At 53.2% G+C, this 19,129-nt stretch overlaps 1 protein-coding gene across 1 annotated transcript in view; it reads right to left on the bottom strand.

Annotated features, from left to right (window-relative positions):
• LOC131211616 (homeobox protein cut) overlaps window positions 1-19,129 on the bottom strand; it is a 124,371-nt gene that overhangs the window by 68,393 nt on the left and 36,849 nt on the right. The window contains exon 2 of the mRNA XM_058205170.1: window positions 878-1,543. Coding sequence (XP_058061153.1) covers window positions 878-1,543 — 666 coding nt within the window. The remainder of the gene's footprint in view (window positions 1-877; window positions 1,544-19,129) is intronic.

Consider the following 19,129-nt stretch of genomic DNA (forward strand, 5'->3'; position numbering starts at 1 on the left):
TGGCGTACCGCACAAAAGCGGAATCCAATGAATTGTGTATAAATTATGTAATAAAAAACCGATTGTATTGTTATTTGAAACATTCTCTGGTGCTGTTTGGTGCTTCATTTTTTTCCACCTTCCGTTCTATTGCCATGTTAGTCCGTCCCTTTTTTTTGGGGGGGGATGTTTTATGTTTTACTTTTATTCCCGAGTTGTGTTTTTTGTGTGCCCTTGCCTTCAAATTGTTGTCGGTTGTTTTGTTTGGCAAAGTCCTGGCGATTTTTTAATAACTATGTTTTAGATCTCTCTCTCTCGCTGGCCGCTTGTGGTCAACGACGACTGCGGGGCTGCTGGTGGCTAAGAGGCTAAGAAAACTCTTTTCTTTTGCCGTTGTAACATTTTGCAGTATTTTTTCGCCCGTTGTCGATCGAGAACGCTTCATCGCGTTTTTTGTTTGTCCGTTCGGAGTTTGGAAAGTTTTTCATTATTTTCCAGTAAATATAAATCAAAAGCTCACAGCGTCGGTGGTGGTCAGCGCCGCTGCTGAGGGTGCCAGAAGGATGCAGCTGGTTTGCGTCCCACCGTCGTCGCCAGGCCACAGAGCGCAGCCGGAAAGGACCTGTTCCTTGCTTCATTTTTTTTTCGCCACACAGAAAGGCCGAGAACAATGGCCGACAAAGACGCATTTCCTTTCAAGCTGGGGCCCCGGGCCGGGGCCAAAGATTTAATTAAAAAATGTGGTAAAATTAATCAAAGGAACAGCGTTTTGCGTTTCTTTGCGCTCCCTCGAGCTGAGAAGGGTAGAATCGATTGGGGCGACTCCCTTTTGGGCGCTCGGAGAAAAACGGGAAATAATGGAGCCGCGTATCGATAGACCATTGTTTGTTGAGCTTACCTCTCGATCCTTGGCCGATAGCTCCTCGGTGAGCGATCTCGTCCTGCCGTCCAGCACCGCGGGCTCCTTCGGCGTGTCCTTGCGCTCCGGCTCGCCGTTGCTGTGACACATTTTGGTGGCCTCGGCCTCGCCGTTCTCGGCCTCCCGATTGTCCTTCACTTTCGACCCATCGTTCGTATCTACACTCTCGGCACTCTCACAGTCCATCTTCTCCGTCCCGGGCGGCGTCGGTGTCCGCCGTTGGAGGTGGCCGTGACTGTGGTTGTTGTTGCTGCTCCCGATGCAGTAGTTGTTGTTGTGCGAGAGGTGCTCCAGCAGCTGCCCCTTGCTCCGATCGAGCTCCAGCGGACTGACGGGTGATCGCGAATCGCCCATCATCCGCTGCTTCTGGTCCGACGCCGGCGGGCTGGCCGGGACTTCCGGGACCCCCCGCGTACCGCCGCCGCCGATGCTGCCACTCTCCGAGACCGGCGTCGTCGAGGGCGACGGTGGCGCAATCCCGTTCTGCTCGATTATCGGTGTCGGCGGCGACGTCGGCGTCGTCGTCGCCGTGGTCGTCGTGGTCGGCGGAGCGGCGGCGATCGCCCCACCGTCCATGCTGCTCCGGTCCGTGGTCGACAGTTTCTCCTTGAGCGAGTTTACTTCTTTTTCCGCCAACGTGGCACGCTGTAATGGAAACGGGGAAATAAACGATCATTACTTTATTCAAACTGCTTTTTTCAACAACGAAACGCGACGGCTTATCTGATGGCCACATTCCTCCTGCACCCGGGTGGGGAGTCTGGGTGTCCTTCGAATGTTCTTGAAAAGATTCGAAATTAATCGCATCGAATAAAACCGCGTGCGCCGCCGGCCGCCGTCGAGCGCGCGAAGCCATTAAAAGCCCGGTCTTTTCGGACGCTCAATTTGTGTTTTAATTGAATTTTTACGATTGTGCGTCGTGGTCGTCGTCGTCGTCGAGGTCCATTTGCGTAAACACATGCCGCAGGTTTCCACATAACTCACCTCGCCACCATCACCGGGGGCCACGCGCTATCAAGTAACTAAGGTTCATAAAAAGTAGCCGTAACTTTTGGGCCCGAATGTGCCGGTGACGTGGCATCCGACAAACTTCAAACGACCGGATTCCAGCGCACCGGCGATGCATCGGCTGCGTCAGGACGGGCGACAGGACGGAAATCGAAGACTAATAGACTATAAATATCGAAAACACTCCAAGCATGTCCGGCGAGCAGCGAGCGCGAAATGTTGTTACAAGCCGGGCTCAAAACGCGCCGACACTTCACGGGCGATCACGATCAACTTCCCGGGGCACGGGATTAGAAGCCGATCGTCTGCTGAGTAAATAAACATCTCTCGGTCGCGGGCTCTCCAGTCACCCCCTCCGTTTGATGTTGGCGCTTCGGGCGCGGACAACATAAATTTTCCAACCGACGGCACGGTGCACAGGGTTTGAGTTTTCTTCGACCCGAGCTCGGTACGAACATCGAACGCGCGAAAATCGATCCAATTAGCAAGATAAACACGCGCGCACACGGCGGAGGCCATGTTCGGGCCTCAAAGGACAGTGCTTAATTAATGTTGCAATTAATATTTTAATCCTGGCCTGTGATGCTCGCGAATCCTAGCGGTAGCGACAAAATAAATACGCCGAGGGGCGCCCGCGTGATCGATGGCATGTTGTGTATGTTTTGGCCCAACATGAAACGTGACGCGTGACGCCCGAAGAGGATCGCTACCCGAAATAGATCGGAGCTACGATCGGCTCGATCGATGAGTGACCGACTCGGGGCCCCCGTTATGGTGTTTGGGTGAACCTTTGGGCGAGCATAAACTGATACCGCACACGATACGCATCGCAGGAGTTGGTGCGCTATTTTAATCACCGGGCCCGACCGGTCCGACCGGCGTGACCGCAACGCGGACCGACGCCGCAGTTCGATTGAAAAACGACGCTGGCGCACGGAAACTAACGCGCCACCGATGCGGGGCTAAACCGGGCCGAGATGGCGTGATAATTATTTGGATAATTAATGGGTGTAATTACTGTCCCCGGTGCCCGGCGGCCAGCCCCATTTTATGGCCATTGTTGGCGGCCCGAACCAGAACCAAACAAATAAACTCACGCGGCCCCGATTGCTGCACCGGAACTGAAGCTGGAATTTTAAATTATGAATTTTATCGCATGCAAAGGTTGGCGGTGTCCAATTATCCGCGGTGAAAGAGACTCGGCCCCGGTGAAAATTATAGACGCGTTTAAGGACCCGCGGTTTCGGATCGGTTATGCAGCAGGCCGTGAGATGTCAATTTCGAAGCAGCATAACAGCAGCGCCTCATTCAAGCGCTGAAAGGATACCGTTAATTCCGATTCAATTGTGAAATTAGCTACAACATACGACCGCTTAATTGGCAGGACTTCGTTTCATCGTTTCAGCGCCGTTCGAAAACATCGAAACCAGAAGCCCACTCGAGCCCACACTTCCACCGAGGGCCAACCAATCACCGATCTCCGCTCGGGAATCAAATGGGGCCAGTGTCGCCGAGCGTTGATTTTTATGTCATCTCCCATTTTCCGGCCCGCGAGTCGCTCACGTGGTGGGCGGTTCATGTTCGAAATTGCATCGTGAAAATGCATCGATAAAACGGGAGTTAATTGGTGGCCCCGGGCTGGTGGCGACCCGAAACCCGAACTCCCGAACCGGATATCCGGCTCGCCACGGTCCCCGATTGGTCTGCGTGCTGCGGTCGCTGCAGATGACAGCCTCCCGGTGGTGATACCGATTAATTGCTGATAAATATCAACCCCACTCGTTGGTGGTTGGTGTCTGTTCAGTGACAGTTTCAGTGTCTGGCTTTTTTTTGGGTCGTCCTTGTTCGCAATTTGCAAATTGACGCTCGCCATCGCGCTCGCTCGCAGTCGATTGGTATATTGACAAAGGCACACCAACACCAGCCCAGGTTCGGGCGCTCCCGGGGCTTCGATCGAACCGCTTCCGATGCATCGAAGCGTGCACATGCGCACCGTGACGCCACCGATCGATGCACCGCGCGCCGATGCATCCGCTGCGGATAATTTCATTGACTCGCCGAGTGTCCCGAGGATGACGCATCCGCACGCCCGAATGAGATCGCCAGAAAATGCACTGGGGCCAATCGATACTCTTCGGCCGGGGCCCTTTTTTCGGTGGGCGATTTTAATGACGCCAAATGAAATATTGCACATCGGCCAACGGAGTGCAAAAATATGTGCATCGCTCCCGAGAGCAACACAGGCGGCTCATTCATGCCTTCGGCGTGGCCTCGATCTGTCACGCCGGCCGTTCCCCACCGCGGAGCGAGCATATTAATTCATTCACAAAAATGCGTCGACGGCTGGCGACGACGATCTTTGGATTCGGATTTTTTCTTTTCGGTTCCTTTGCCCTCCGCTGCGCGTTGGCATCATTTTCCCATCATTACCATATTCAATGTCTCGCTCGCGCTCGCTTTTTTTCTTCCGAATATTATTTTTCATTCACTTCACGCGAAGTAGTTTCACTTTTCTGCCCTTCCATTCATTACGCCGGGCCCGGCCTGGCGGCGGCATTCTATTCGGGAGCTTCTTCGTGCTCTTCTTCGCGTCCGGACCCATCAGACAAATATTTTTGTCGCGCATCTTGGCGCGGGATTCGGATCGAGACCGGGCCGGGCTGGGCCGGTTTCGGCTTCCTTCGCATCGAGCGGATTCGATTTAGACATTTCTCACAGTCTGGTACGCGGTTCCATCGCTCCGACCCCGCTTTCATGCTCCGAACATCAATACCCGGCCACGGGGAGGATGATCCCGGTCCTTCGCACACCCTTCTGCACCGGGCACCGTGGGTTTTGTTGTTCGGTTCCGGGCATCCCCGGGCACAATGAGGCTGAATCAAACACAATAAATGTATGCTCATTTGAATAATAAGATGATCTCCTTTTTCTTTTCTTCCCTCGCTCGTCATCGCGTGAGCGATTCTCAAGGAATCCAGTCTCTGTGGTAAGACCTCCACACATACGCTCAATTACCTCCGGAGGCTCGGGCGTTCCTCGCGCGGCCCATGATTTATGATGGTGAAATTTAAGATGGAACCTTATTGAATTCAATTTTTTGAATAATTTTCCTCAACCACGCACACACCGCACACCCGGTCTGCGACGGACGAAGGATACGCGGCCCGGATCTGCGGACCGAATCTGGGAGTGGCGGCAAAAAAATCACGCATAATCCCAAAATCCTGCCCCATCCCGTCCATTATCAAACGGCCAGGGCTCCGGAAGGATCACCGAACCGAATATCAAAGGCTTTCGCTTTTTTTCCTGGTTTGCGGCCGAAAGGAATCAGGGGAAACCGCCGCGCACTCGCACTCGGTTAATTAGCTAAAAAGCCAATATCGACCAAAAGAGCCACCCGAAGAGATGGGTGGGTTTGGAAAAATTTTAATCAAATTTTCCAACCCTTTTTCCCGCAGTCACCTTTGTGGCCCGCAGCCGATTTGTTCGGCCGATTGATGAAGATCTTGTCGGACAAGAACCCTTCATTGGCATAACGACTCTGCTGGCCACGAATCACCCGAAATCATCTTCCCGGCATCTCCCGGCAGGGACCAACCAAATCAGTCATTAAAATGTTCAGACAGGAAAACCACACTCGAGTCTCGAGCCGAAGGAAGGAAAAGAAGCAAAAAAGCGACCTAAACCCCGGATCGCGACTGGGATTTGAAAGCCGTCTCCCGCCCGCGAATTCCCGCACAAAACTCCACGGAAACCGGAAGCGAACCGCGAGCGAGTCCGCTTGAGGACTCCTCCGGTGGTTGCCGTTGCTGATGGGTTTCGGTTCGGGAAAAAGGAGTTTTATCACGGGAATCCCATCAATTTATTGAATACACTTCCGAAACCGTTGAAGATGCTACGGACGGCGGACGGAATCCTTTCGCCGGCCGCCGGAGTCCTTCAGAACCACCCGGGGTGCCCTGGTTTGCAAACCGACAACGGGGTTTTGCTGGCAATTGCGAAGCGCTAATACAAAACGTGAATGCACTCAAATGTTTACGATCGATAATCGTTAACGGGGCCCCGGGGCCGGTTATCAATCATTTTCAAGTCGATTCGGCCCGTCGTCCCGCTCTTTATTGCATGCGCAATATTGTTCGCCCGCTCGGCGTATCCTTCGACCATTCGATTGAAATATTACACTGAAAATCACGAGTTTACGGATAAATTGATGGATTCCGGCCCCGGGTTGCTGGTTGCGCTCCCCGGGCCAACCCGTATACACCCGTGGATTAATTGATCGTAAAAATCCCCTCCGATAGGTCGATGCGGCCGACGACGGGCCCGAGATGACGGATCCGAGTGTCTGCGGCTTCGAAGCCCGAAAACTATTAAAACCTCTCGACGGCTTCTCTCCGGCATTACATCCGGGTGCTTCGGGCCGACCGTGCGCCGTGCCGACAGTTTCATTACGATCCATTTAGTTTGGGTATTAAGATGTTTTGTTTGATAACATTATTCCTCACGCCACGGCAAGGCGTGACTCATAAAATCGAACGAACGAACGGGCGCCGCTGCTTGTGGAGTGAAAATTCGAACTCCGATAACTCGCCCCCGGAATGATGCTCCGAAAATGGGATTCGATAAGCGAACGGAGGGTGAGCAATTGATTCTGGAGAACTTGTACGCCCGGCAGCAGAGCATCGAGCATAATTGAAGGGTAGCCCCCCCACCCGATTGGTGAGATATCTATTTTCATTTAACCGACAGGAGGTTTCCATTGTTTCTCTGGCGGTGCAGAGGAACCGTTCGAAATGGTTACGGTTTAAAGTGTTGCTGGTTCGTTTCGATTTGACCGAGTTTTAGCTCCCAGACTTTCAAATTGATTTTTGGTTCCCATCAAAGGAGCGTTGGATCTCGTTTCGAGGTAGCTACTGTATGAACCTTGGGCAACCTTTGAAGAGCAAACGTCAAAAGTGACAACACGCTCCGCGACCACGTTTCGTTACTCGTCGAGTAAACAAACATTCGGAAGCGTCTCACTATTCTCGGGTTTGGAATAAATAGAAAGATACAAATTTTATGTCAGATCCATAGCAGCTATTGATGGAAAATATATCCTTTTCAACGAAGCAGTCGTTGGACTTTCGGGCAACCCATCAGAAGATGCTTTGATTCAAAACATCGACCAAAAATTTGAACCCAACAAAGAAAATCTTTGTGAAATTTTTCGCACCAGAAAAACAATTCATTGACCGATTGGCTACCTGCAAGACATTAACCTGTTTCCGGCGTCATCACTTCCGGCTTCGTAGTAACGGTCTGCGTGTGTCTTCAAGTGCTCTTAAAACATCCCTCTCTTTCTGTCTTTCTAGCGCTTGTTCCCGCTCTCTATCCCTCGGCGGTCCCATTCCCTCGGGCTCCTCGAGGACTTCGGAACGGTCGTCCGTCGATGGTTCGCGGATGTCGAATTTCCCACGCAGATATACCGCGAACAATGAATTGCTACCCCATCGGCCCATCCTTGGGTTGTGTTTTAGTGCCGCCTGCCCGAAAATCCCCCCAAAAAACGCCGGTGGACGCCGCCGCAGCACGGTTTCGATTAATTCTTGAAAATTGTTTTCCTTTATCTAGGCGACCATCGAACCCACCTACGACCACCGGAACACACACACACTGGCCGGAGACTCGTGTGCGGGTAATGTCACCACACCCGCCTGGTCGGTCCCCGGACGATCCGCGTCGGGACGATCTGATTGAGATTCGGGGAGACGATGCTGTGTGGCTATTATTTGTCATTCGATTGTTCTGTCGACCCACCCGGCCATTGTGCCACCCGCTCACCCTGCCTCTCTCTCTCTCTCTCTTTATCTCGCCGTAGATCGATCCACAATTTGTCGTCGCGTGACTCGCCTCCGAGACACGGCACGAACAATGGTCTCTGACAGGAGCTTGACGAAGATTCGGCACCCGGGGAAGCCGGAGCGAAAAAATGGCGAACGGCAATCAGTCCTTATCAGCTCATTTTTTATTTATTTGTATGGTTGCTCCATTTCCGGCCGCCCGACCACGCGCGATGCGCCCGGGTTTAATTTAACTTTATTTCCATCCCGTGTCGTCCTGCACTGGGCTTCCGCTGGGGGGAGGCCTCTAACGTCTTGCGTTTCCGGGCCGATTATCCCAGGTTCATCTTCGCGTTTGTTGTTTTTTTTACCGGGCCCACCTCGACGAAGGCGGCAATAACGGGCGGGTGACGGTAATAATAACAGACAACAATGATTGTAAAATTTGAATAAATGGCAAAGCCGTTCGGGAATCGGAAATCGGCGGCCCCTTTTTGTGGCCCCCTGCGAGGACGACCCTTGTTTTTTTTTTCTCTCGGTTCCTTCGCCCTTGCCGCACACGGAGATGGAAAAAGTTTTTGCCTCCCTCGCGGAAAAACGAATTCCCCGCGGTGGGTGGGACTTTTCATCTTGTTCGATCTTCATGCCTTGTCAGGATGAAACCGAGGCTCCGGCGTAAGGTGAGCACAGCACGGGATGGAAACGGGGGAAATGGAAGCCAGGGGCAGGCGGAGAAGCAATAATGATAAGGCAGATTAGAAAAAAGTGATATCAATTACCGGCGGAGCGGCGGCCTGAATGGGGACGCGGTAAACAACACCAGTTGAACTGTGACAGGCAGCCAGCGTGTCCCGGCCGTGGCCTTTCGACCGGAAACGACCCTCCCCGGTGGGCGTGATAGGTTAATCGAAATTCCTTCCCTTCCGCGAGGGCTGAGGGCTTCCCGGTCACAGCGCGTCGGAATGGTTTTTCCCGAACGGAATTCCATCACCTTTAACAAGCTGCCCACTTTAAGGACTCCGGAAGGGAATCGGCCCGCCAAAACCAACACGTACGCCCGCGCGTTGGTGTTAATGTTTCACTTTCGATAATTAATCGCCCACCGTGGGGGGTGGGGCGTTTCTTTTCGCTTATCACTTTAATGACACCCCGCAACAAGGAACGTGGCACGGTGTCAGAAAAATGCTCGCCGAGCACCCCACCCCGAGATCATATTCACATTCCGGCGCTCGTCCCGATTAACGGGCCTCTCCCAAGGGGGAAGGGCCTCGTTGGGTGGTGAAAATTATAAATTAACCTCCTTCAAAATCAGCACAAACGCCCGCCGGGGCCCGCTGTCGGTCCGCGGGTCCCGAAAATTTATTTCTATTCATTATCATATTTGATGAATTTTCGCGCTCACATATCAGGGCGCCACTCGATTCCCCCCCTCGAGTTCCTCCTGCGTGGGCGCTAAAAAACCCACCTCCCACCACACAGAAGCATGCGGGGTTTTCCCGTCTAATCAATGAAAAAATGGCAACCCTAGCCGTTCGCCCGCTTTTAACGACAAAATCATTATCTCTTTACGACGACGTCATGTTCAGCCTGAAGGGTGGCTGTCGGGTCGGGTGGGTGGCGGGGGACTAAAAATTGATGAGCTCAAGTTCCTCAAAAGCTTTTCAAACACGCGGCGCGAACGCGCTCTGAGGTTGATCAGAAGTTTTGACGGATCATAAATATAACGGCAGGGACCCGGGAGGGTGGCCACCGGGGGGACGATGCTAACGTATGTCACAATTCTTCTTAAACCTATTTATAAACAAACAAATGGCCGCGTGCGCTCCTCGGGGAAAAGGAGACATGGAACGGAAGGAGCCGTGCGTCTCGTCGGTTGATAAGAATATGCTCCAGCCAGTGGTGGGGCGGGTTCGATCGGAGGGTCCCTAGAGGGGGATATGATGGCCTCGAACGCAGACCACATACACGCCGGATCGAAGAACGGCCGCCGCCACCGAACCGAACCGAAGGAAGTTGGGCCAAGATTGAAAATAATTATTTCTCACACCCGGCCCGGCGGGAGGTTCTTTGATAACGCGTAATGTTCCTGGCGCTTGCCACCCCCCACACACGGGTTGGGTGAGAAGTAAGCCAGTTGACAGCACATAATCAATCAATAGGACACGATGGCGCACCCGAGCGTGTATGTGGGTTCCCCCCACGGTTCTTATGAATATTAAGTTTGACATCGAGTTTGACGTCGTTTCACTGAACGGCGAACGCGTCTTAAGGACCACGGTCCCTTGGGGGGGCAACCCAATCGATAGCAGCCGTTTTTGCAATCAACCCCTCACGAAACCGTTGCGAATAGATTCAAATTTAAAATAAACGGCTCAAATCAACTGTGGCATCGACAGGATTCTAGATCAACTGTGGCATCGAAGCAACCGGTTGAGACGTCATCTTAGCTTCTTCCGCTTAATCGGTAAGTGTTAAGGCCCCCCATTATTGGGGAAACGATAACAATAAACAGCCAACGGCACTGGCCCCGTAATTATGCTCCCGATACTATGAGCTCGATTGGAGCACTCGGTTTAATGGGCTTCGACCGGCCTCGTCTCATCATCTCGCACAAATGGCTACAAATTTAGATCCTCACCCTTTTTGTTCTGGTACTTTTGCGCAGCGAAGGGCACCGAAGAACTGCGTTTCGGGGCCAAATGATTTGCAAACATCGAGGCTTCAGCATTCGAGGAATTCGATCCGCGGTCCACCGAAACGCGCGCTGCGGATGAAGTGGTGCAAAACAAACACCCAACTCCGGATGCGATCCGCGTCTTGTGCGGCGACTCTTATGATTAAAATCCACTTTAAATATTTATGAATGGACGTCATTGTGGCTTGGATGCCAGCCAGCCAGCCCGTCAACCAGCCAAACCGCGCCGCTAAGCCGCTCTCTCTCTCTCTTTGGGGTGCAGGACGCAATTTTTCGACAGATCGCCCGTCGTCGTCTTTGCCAAACATAAACCACCTTCGTCTTGCTGTGCCGATGAAAAGCCGCAGCCGTCTGGCTGGCTGGCCGGACGCAAGGAAAAAAACAACGTCCAAGGCCCAGAATTTAATCCCAAAAACGCAATAGCGGAGTGGCCCGGGAATCACCGAAATCGACCAGACCCGTTCCAGAATCATAAATTCATGGACCACAAGGTGAGCCGGTGGCGGCGGCGGCGGCGATCCCCGGACCCCCGGAGTCTCTGGCCCCGACAAATATTTGCTTTCCATTAAAATCTGTAAATCCTGACATTCGGCGGCCGCTGCACCGCGCGCGATTTCTTTTCGGCGGAAAAACCGACCGACGACCGGGTGAATAGACCAGGCCAGGCCCAGGATTGTGGCCGCGCGTTCCAAATCAACTGCTAAATTATGGATGAATTTGACGAATCGGCCCTGCGAAGCGAACGGCCCTTTTTCAATGGCTTCCGATTCCGGGGTGCAAGTGCTGCGATCAAAGTGCATCGACGGTGCAACAGTGCGGCCGCTGGAAAATGGTGGAAAACAAACATCTAATTGCGGGTGACCCAACAAAACAATGGGAGGGGTTGGAACCCCCAGCACCCAAAAAATCGCGAGAGGTGCGAATTAATTCCGAGTGATAAATTTTTAATTATTCCGCGCGTTGGGGAAACAAAACAAATCAATCGCTGATGTTCCGATGCAGCAGATTACCCCGACGTCCCAGGGATGTGCCTCCTTTCATCCTGTCGACAAAGGACGACGGACATCCCCATTATTTCGCCCTTTTTTTGGGCCGACAAAATATTTTCCTCTTCGTGGAAAAACGGGCACAGATTTTCCGAATCCAATAGATTTTCATTTGAGAGCTTAACGTTCCGGGAACTCTGGCTCGCTCCGGCTGGCTGATGCGAATTCAATGGACTAAAACCCGCCAACGGGCAAAGGATATCGAACCGAATCTTCAAACAGGTCGGGGCCACTAATGCATGCAGCTCTCCAGCTCGTAAGTCCTGGACTTCCGGAAAAAAAAACCCCACTCAGCACGGCACCAGGCGTCTCCACCCTAAAGGACGACGGGAAAGAGCGGGTTATCGCGTTCGGTTAACCTCAGCCGCGGTCCCCAAAACTGCAAGCAGCGCGGACCGCGGGTTGTGATTTATCGAAGTGGCGTTCGCGAATGTTTACAAGTCATAATCTCGCCAGACGTCCGGGAGAAAGGACCCTGCGATGCAGCGGAGACCGGGGACCCCACAAATCCCATTGTGCCCGGTCCGGGGTGAAAATTCAATATTCCCCCAAGCGGTACCAATCGAGCAAAGGATCCCCGCGTGGGGGGGGGGGCTCTCCGTTTTTTCCGTTTTTTCTTGCCACGGTCGGGAGAAAAACTGCAAACACGGAACGGAACGAAAGGGTTCATTGAATCGGGCGGATCTGCTTCGAATAAATCATCATCGAGCATCGCGGGGGGGCTTTGCGCGGCAAGGATCAGTTCGGTCCAGGGGCGACCTCGGAACGGATAGGCAACTGTTTACATACGTATTAGGCCACCTCACCAAACGGACGGACTGCAAGGACTCGCCCATCGACGAATGTGGGGCCGTTTTTTGCCATCAACAATCGCATCGGAGGAGCCGCAAAGCCGTAATCGTTCGCCGGAACCGGCTCGAAACGATTGCCGGCCCGGAACTGGCTGGCCGGATTTTTGTGCCCAAAGACTCCCGTGTGCATGAGGAGGCTGGCCCACACATGAGCCGCCTGGTGTGTCCTTGCCCTCGAGGGGCCATGAACGGCTCGAAACGATTGCAGCTTACGGTCGACAGGGGAACCGGACCGTTGCATCCCGGTAGGATGGTGATGAATTGACTGATGACTGGTGCTGGTGCCGATGATGGGAATTTTACCGGCCACAAAAAAACCCCGGGCCCAGGATGCACCCCAAAACACGCGGGTGGCCCTCGGGGGGATTTAGCAGCGAGCGAGAGACCGATCTGCATCCTCGAACCCGACGAACAACAACAGGTCGCCGGCGATGGTGGCGGCTTATCGTTGGCCCCGGAGCGCTGCGGGGCAAAAAATGGCTAGCTGTTGATTTTTGCAGTCAACTGCAGGCACAATTTCACGGTAAACACACGGCCAACAACGGCCGGTCCGCTTGCCGGCCGGCGCAAGCGGATGCAATTCGCACTCTCGGGCTTCGGGAGAGGTCTAACGGTTATCAGTGCGCAAAATGACCGCAATTAGTATGCGCCCAGTATGTGGGAATTTAGCGTTTTTTGATTGCCGGCCGCGGTCCGGCGATTTTTTTCCCGGACGATCCTCTTTCCGGACGCACGAACGGATGACTGCAGCGCAGCACAAAATCCGGAATGCAACGGGCAATGTAATTGGATTTTTGCGTCGTTGCACTTTTGGCCTTCCCGATCCCGGATGCGAAGGGGAGCGATGCATCGCTGTGTCCTGCCGGCACGGCCGATTAACAACCCCAACCGAGCGAGGACACCGGCGACCGAGAACGATGATGATGTTCTGCCCGGCACTAAATACTGCCTGCCACACAGTCTCCATTGGCCATCGGCGGCAGGACATATGCAGTCCTGAAGTGGGGGCTTAGGGCCGGCTTGCTTCCACTCGGTCGAGTGCAATCGAGTGCATCGCCAGAGTGCAACCCCGTACCGAGGGGGTTGGTGAGCTGGACAAATAGGATCAATTTAGTAAAGGTTAATTTTTGACCATTTTTGCGGCCCTGGACTCGGAATGGTAATTGGATCTGTATTTGTAGAGTGGCCAGTGCGCAAAAAATCGGATCCGAGGCGTTGCTCGAAAGGTTATTTAGTGAACACAGGGCACAGGGAAGATTTTGGTTGGCGATTTTTTCGGTGCCGTTGCTGCAACATCCGGAACCCCCCGGGATGGGGACCGCCCGGAACAGAATTTATTGTGGTTTCCCGTGGTCTAGGTTAGTAAAACTTTCCCCGGACCGGCCCGGGGAAGGTCAATAATTAGTGTTTAAAAATTTACAAACCTTCTCTCCCGATCCTCCCGGAATGCTGAAACGAGTGCCGGAGCATTGCAACGAACGGACAACAAGGACGATAAATCCTCCGTTCGGTGAGAGAAAACTTTTCTCGCATTCCCCACCGGGACCCGCTCGATTGTCAACTCAATCCGTTCCTCAGTGGCCACCACCACCACCACCAAAAAAAAAGACGGTACCACCGGAAGGCACCGGAAACGATACAAGGATCCGCAAACTTACGTCCCCGGATCCCAGAAAAGGGATCCGAACCGAGCACACACTGCGCCAAAAAGTACGCGCACACGGAACAAAAGCTAATTAACGACAACGAAGCGCAATGTCCGGGTGGCGTGGCCAAAAAAGGATTTATGCTTGTTTGATCTTTGTTAATTTCCCCTCGACCGCCAAAGAAACCGGGCACAAGGATCGGTGCTTCCGATCGGCGGGGGTCATCCCGCCGTGCGCCGTGGGTCCTTCCGAGCGCCCGAGGAGTCGAACCGAGCAATTAGCCAGCCCAGCAGTTACTCTGGCGGACGACGAAAAAAGTCGGGCCATCGAACCAATAAAATCGTAAAGGAAAAACAAACACCATTTCCGGCGGCGTCCGTGTTGCGGAAAAATGCGGGACTCGAGCCCGGAGCCCGAGAGTTTGCCGAAACAAACCTACCGACATGTCCTCGAGAAGGAGAGCAAATTAAATAATACATATTTAATTGGGTGAAGACGAAGCACCGGGCATGTAGGAGGATGGGCGGCCAGGACCCGGACCTGGTCACAGATGTAAAGCAGCCATCGATTCGCAGCCGCGCCGCTTCATCGTTGGTTATTATTCTACTCCTAAGCAAACACAACCAGCAACCAGTTTCCTTTGGCTGGCCACCGGGCAGGACTGGCCTCCACCAGGATGCCGAATGATCCCAACATCATTATCACATCCCCACACGGACACACGGAAGAAGGATTTCGACAGCATCCTGGTCGATCCGTTCGCCAATCCGTCCCTTTTTTCAGCAGCCCGGGGTGGACCCTTATTTTTTACCACCACCCGGCCAACGCCGCGGTGTGGGATTGAATAAATTGAAATAAGGTATCATTTGGTCCGCCCAAGGTCCGGTCTCTAATTTATATCGCCTCCGTCGTCGCGTCGTCAAGGACTTCTCCTGACGGCGCTGACCATCGCTGGTCGGCGCCAAAGGAACCCTTTGATACCTAATTAGCGAGACTGTCGTCAGTGGACCCCCCCGGACCCGGGCAGTGGTCATCGTCAAACATGCACCCACCCCGGCCCCCGACCCGGTTCCCACCCCTAACCTTGAAGTGGCACGGCTATAAGAGGAACCGCTCGCCCGTCAGCTCGTAAATTTTAATTAAAAATCAATTCGGTCACGGCGCCCGAATGTTGCAAAAGTCTGTTATCATTGCCGCGTGCCATAAATTGATTCCGTGCCATTCCCAGCCCCGCGACACTCCCCTTCAAGGGCTCCAATAGCTGCTCAATAGCATTGGGTCGCCGCAGCACCGGATGTCCCAGTTTTCCTCGCGGCCCAACCCATTAAAGGCGAAGAAGCTCCCCAGAACGATACTTTTCCGATCGGAGATTCCCCACCATCTTGGCAGCTGCGACGGAAAGTTTGGGTGGAAGAGTTACGGGTTCCGGAAAAATGCGGCCCAACCCGCCCAACCGACGAGGACGATCGCAGATAGTGCCAGATGCCCGGCCCAGTTCGCGGGGAAATATCAATGGGCGGCATCAAAAGAGTAATTTTATTGAAATTTAATTAAATTTAAACATCCTTCCGGAGGCACCCGGTGGCGGAGCATTCGGAGGAGGTTTGTTGGAGTTTTCGTGGCCCCGAAATCGATATCGATGGCGACCGCGGAAAACGTACGGCCACCGAAGGTAAGCGGCTTAGCGATGTTCGATCTGCAAGCTGCGGTTTCGCTCCGCCCGGGAAGGATTAAAAATCATCCAGAACATTTCCGCGGGCGAAAAATCGATATCTCGTCCCCGTGTGTTGTGGAGGACAGGAGCGCGGAATTATATAAATTATGTTTACGATTAATAAACATCATGGCGAACGTGATTCCGGAGGACATTCCCGAGCGCGCGTCAAGGGAAACCCGAGCCCGAGGGAGTTAATAAGAAGCGGCGCATTCGGAACGCGTCAACCGCAGTGTGTGGGTGTGTGTGGTTGCAGAATAAAAATCATAAAATATGCAAATTGCAGCATAAAAATTTAATCGAATCACGCACACCAACAACACTCACGCGGTTGGAGCACGGCCGCCGCCGCCGCTGTTCACCCCGTTCAATCTGTCAAATTTTCCTTGCTACTTGGAGTGGGCTGGGGGGTTGGAAGTAATCGCTCACATGCGTGAGTGTGCGTGAAAAGAAAGACGTTCCTGAAGGGGGTCCGAGAATTCCCTCGCGTAAAAGGGGTGTCATAAATAATATGCAAATATTATTAGACATTAAAGTTGGCTCCTTCCGACGGAGCATCCTGCACACCGCACACCGCACACCGCACAGATGCGAGATGAATTATCCCGGAAAAATCCGGCCCTTGGCGGGTGGGTAAAAAATTAGCCAAGGGGTTTGGTGAATGTTCCCAGCCAGCAGCGCAGCTGTCATTCGTTGCCGGGGTGCCAGATGAAAACGCGCCGCGCCATTAATGTTTGATCAAAGGAGGCACCGATCGATCGATTTTCTCAACCATCGCGCTCCGACCGCCGGGCGAAGCGGGATTGAAATTTATGTCCTGCGGGCCACGCACTCGCCCCGGACAACAAAAGGATGGTGGAAAAAAGGATTTTTTTGATTGATATCAAAGATCAAACTTCTCCGCGCGCGTGGCCCCCGAATTAATCCCCCGGTGGTGGTGATGTACCGGAGGCCACGGGCGAGCCCCCGAATGCCGAATGCAGGATATGCGGAGAGCATATTTTTATTTATTAACGTCCCCTCTGCCGGCGCGTATGCGATTTCCCAGCGATCATCAAACAACCCCCGAGAGCGGCGGATGCGGCCACGCGCGGCTTGATGCTCGATTTGGCAGCTCAATATTTCACCGAACGCTTTTCCCGAAATGAGCATTTGGCAGCCGGTTCCATTCTTTTATCCTTCCCCGGACGCTCCCCAGCCCGAGCCGTCCCGAGCTCGGGAGTACGCATGAAAAGGTGGCCCCCGGAGGGCTGACGCGAAAAAAAAGGAATTTGCATACGCCCGGCCCGGGCCGGCGTCGTCATCCTCGTCGTCCTCGTAACATATGAGCCGGGGCCGAGGGCGCGAACGACCCGTATGCCGTGATCAATTATTAATCGAAATATGCCCGGCTGCCCCGCCCGGCGTCGAGCAGGATCCCGGGAAAATCGACGAATCGAAGCCGAATTTTCCCCGGGCCGTGGGAAAACATAAAAATAACGCGCGCGCGCCCCCAAAACGTTCGGTTTGAATTTTTAATTCCGTACCTGACGTGGCCACATTACACGGCCCCCGTCGTGTGTGTTTTGTTTTCTTTATGTTGCGAAGAGTGCCAAGGAGTGATCAATAGCCGGGTTCGTGGTGGCCCTCTCCCCCAAAAACCCATCGTAATAACAATAAATTTTGATCAATCGCAAAAATATTCCTCTCTTGCGGATTGCGTGGAAAAGCGGACCCGGGGAAAAGTTTGCCCGTCACCGCGTTGTCACCGAGCACCGAAGGCCTGCCACTCTCTCCCTCTCTCTGGCTCTGTCAGGAGCGCTCGCTGCGGTCTCTTAAGACTTTATTTCCGTTTTTATATTTATGATTAAATTTTATTATTTTTATTATCATTACTTTCCGCCGCGCCGTAATTCCTGGATCCTGGCCCCCGGCTCATGGAGGCTCTCTTGGAGGGTGGTGGTGGTGGATTTAATCAAAAAATTCTTATCCTCGCGGCCTCGGCGGGTGGGGAACTGAATTTTGAGGAAAATTATCAATCTAACTTTCTCTCTCGCGAAGGTGGCCACCGAGAAGGGCATCACATTTGGATGTTCGACGGCCGCCGTCGTCCTTCGATCCTTTGGTGTTTGGTTCGCTTCGAACAGTTTCGAAATCGAATTTAGTTTCGAAATCGAATCCAGTTTCGGTTGAATTTCGGATCCATTTGGAGCACCGAGCCTTAAGGAAATGTCTCAAGAAAAAATCGCTGGAAACCGAACCGAAGGATATTCGCCTGGCCAAAAGTGCAGCGTAATGTCTTGGCGTTGGCACAAAAAAATCCTCAATAAACGAAAATAAAAAAGGTCCTTAATAAATTCTAAATGAACCCCCGACGCAGGATCAGCAAACAGGGCGAGGTGAAAAGTGTCTTAGTCATCGCGTTTTCAAAAGCTGTTGATGTTGGGCGTGACCCCGATGTCCACCCCGGTCACGGTGGCCTCCCTCCCATTTCGGTAGCCCCGTTTTTCCATTCGGTAGCGGCGGCCTTAAATTTTGTTGTCTCCTCGTGGATCGCGGAGCCTCATCACGAACGGAAGCGCACGGCCGGGGGAATGATTTTCCTATGGCCATTAATTGATTATCTTTCGTGTCGACGGTCCACGGGCCGGGTGATGTAGAAAAATTTGTTCGATCGTTAGAGCGGCCGGCCAGCCGGGGCGGTTGATAAGAGTCCGGGTGGACTTTTCATTTTTCACGCCCCCCCCCAGCGGGGCGCAGGACATTGGGAAAAACAGGGTCAACAGTGTGGCGGCCCCGGGTCTATTAATATCGAGGCCCCTCCGCGGCGCATCGGGTGCGTGTGTTTTCTTTGGCCGTCTCTTCATTAACTTCCCCCTGCCGCGCGGGGTTTTTTTCCACCCATTGGGCCCGGCTCTCTCTCTCTTTCGACCGATTCTAAGTTCCCTCGGGGGCTTATTGTATTCTTTTCGCTCCTTCATCAGGCGCGGCGCACAGCACCAGGGTGATAGACAGGATAATTATTTTCGCTGCTCGGATGCGGAACGGGTGGCGGAAACGGGTGGTTCTAGGCCACCCTCGCGTCGAGTCCTGTCCACGCACGCGGCCAGCTCGTTTTACGCTTGTGAATATTTAATGGCGCTGAGTTGTTATCAACACCGGTAATTAATTTATGATCACTCACCGAGCACCGAGTGAGGTCGATTCCGAACGATGATGACGGCGATGAACGGTGGTCAGCACCCAGTGGGCAAGGTGTATCATTTTCCATCCAAAGGGGGCCGTGGAAAACGCAAACAAAAAAATCCGAACCCGATGCGTGTGACCAAAACGCACTCATCGATAGTGACGATGGGGCCCTTGCGCTCTACGTGTGCCTGACAAAAAGGATCTGAGTGTTGACCGCAAAAAGGATGGGTAATTGCTTTTTCCGGTTCCGCTCATCCAGCTCACTTCACCCGCGATGATGC

Source organism: Anopheles bellator, chromosome 2 (assembly GCF_943735745.2).
Source record: "Anopheles bellator chromosome 2, idAnoBellAS_SP24_06.2, whole genome shotgun sequence".
NCBI classification, from domain to species: Eukaryota; Metazoa; Arthropoda; class Insecta; order Diptera; family Culicidae; genus Anopheles; species Anopheles bellator.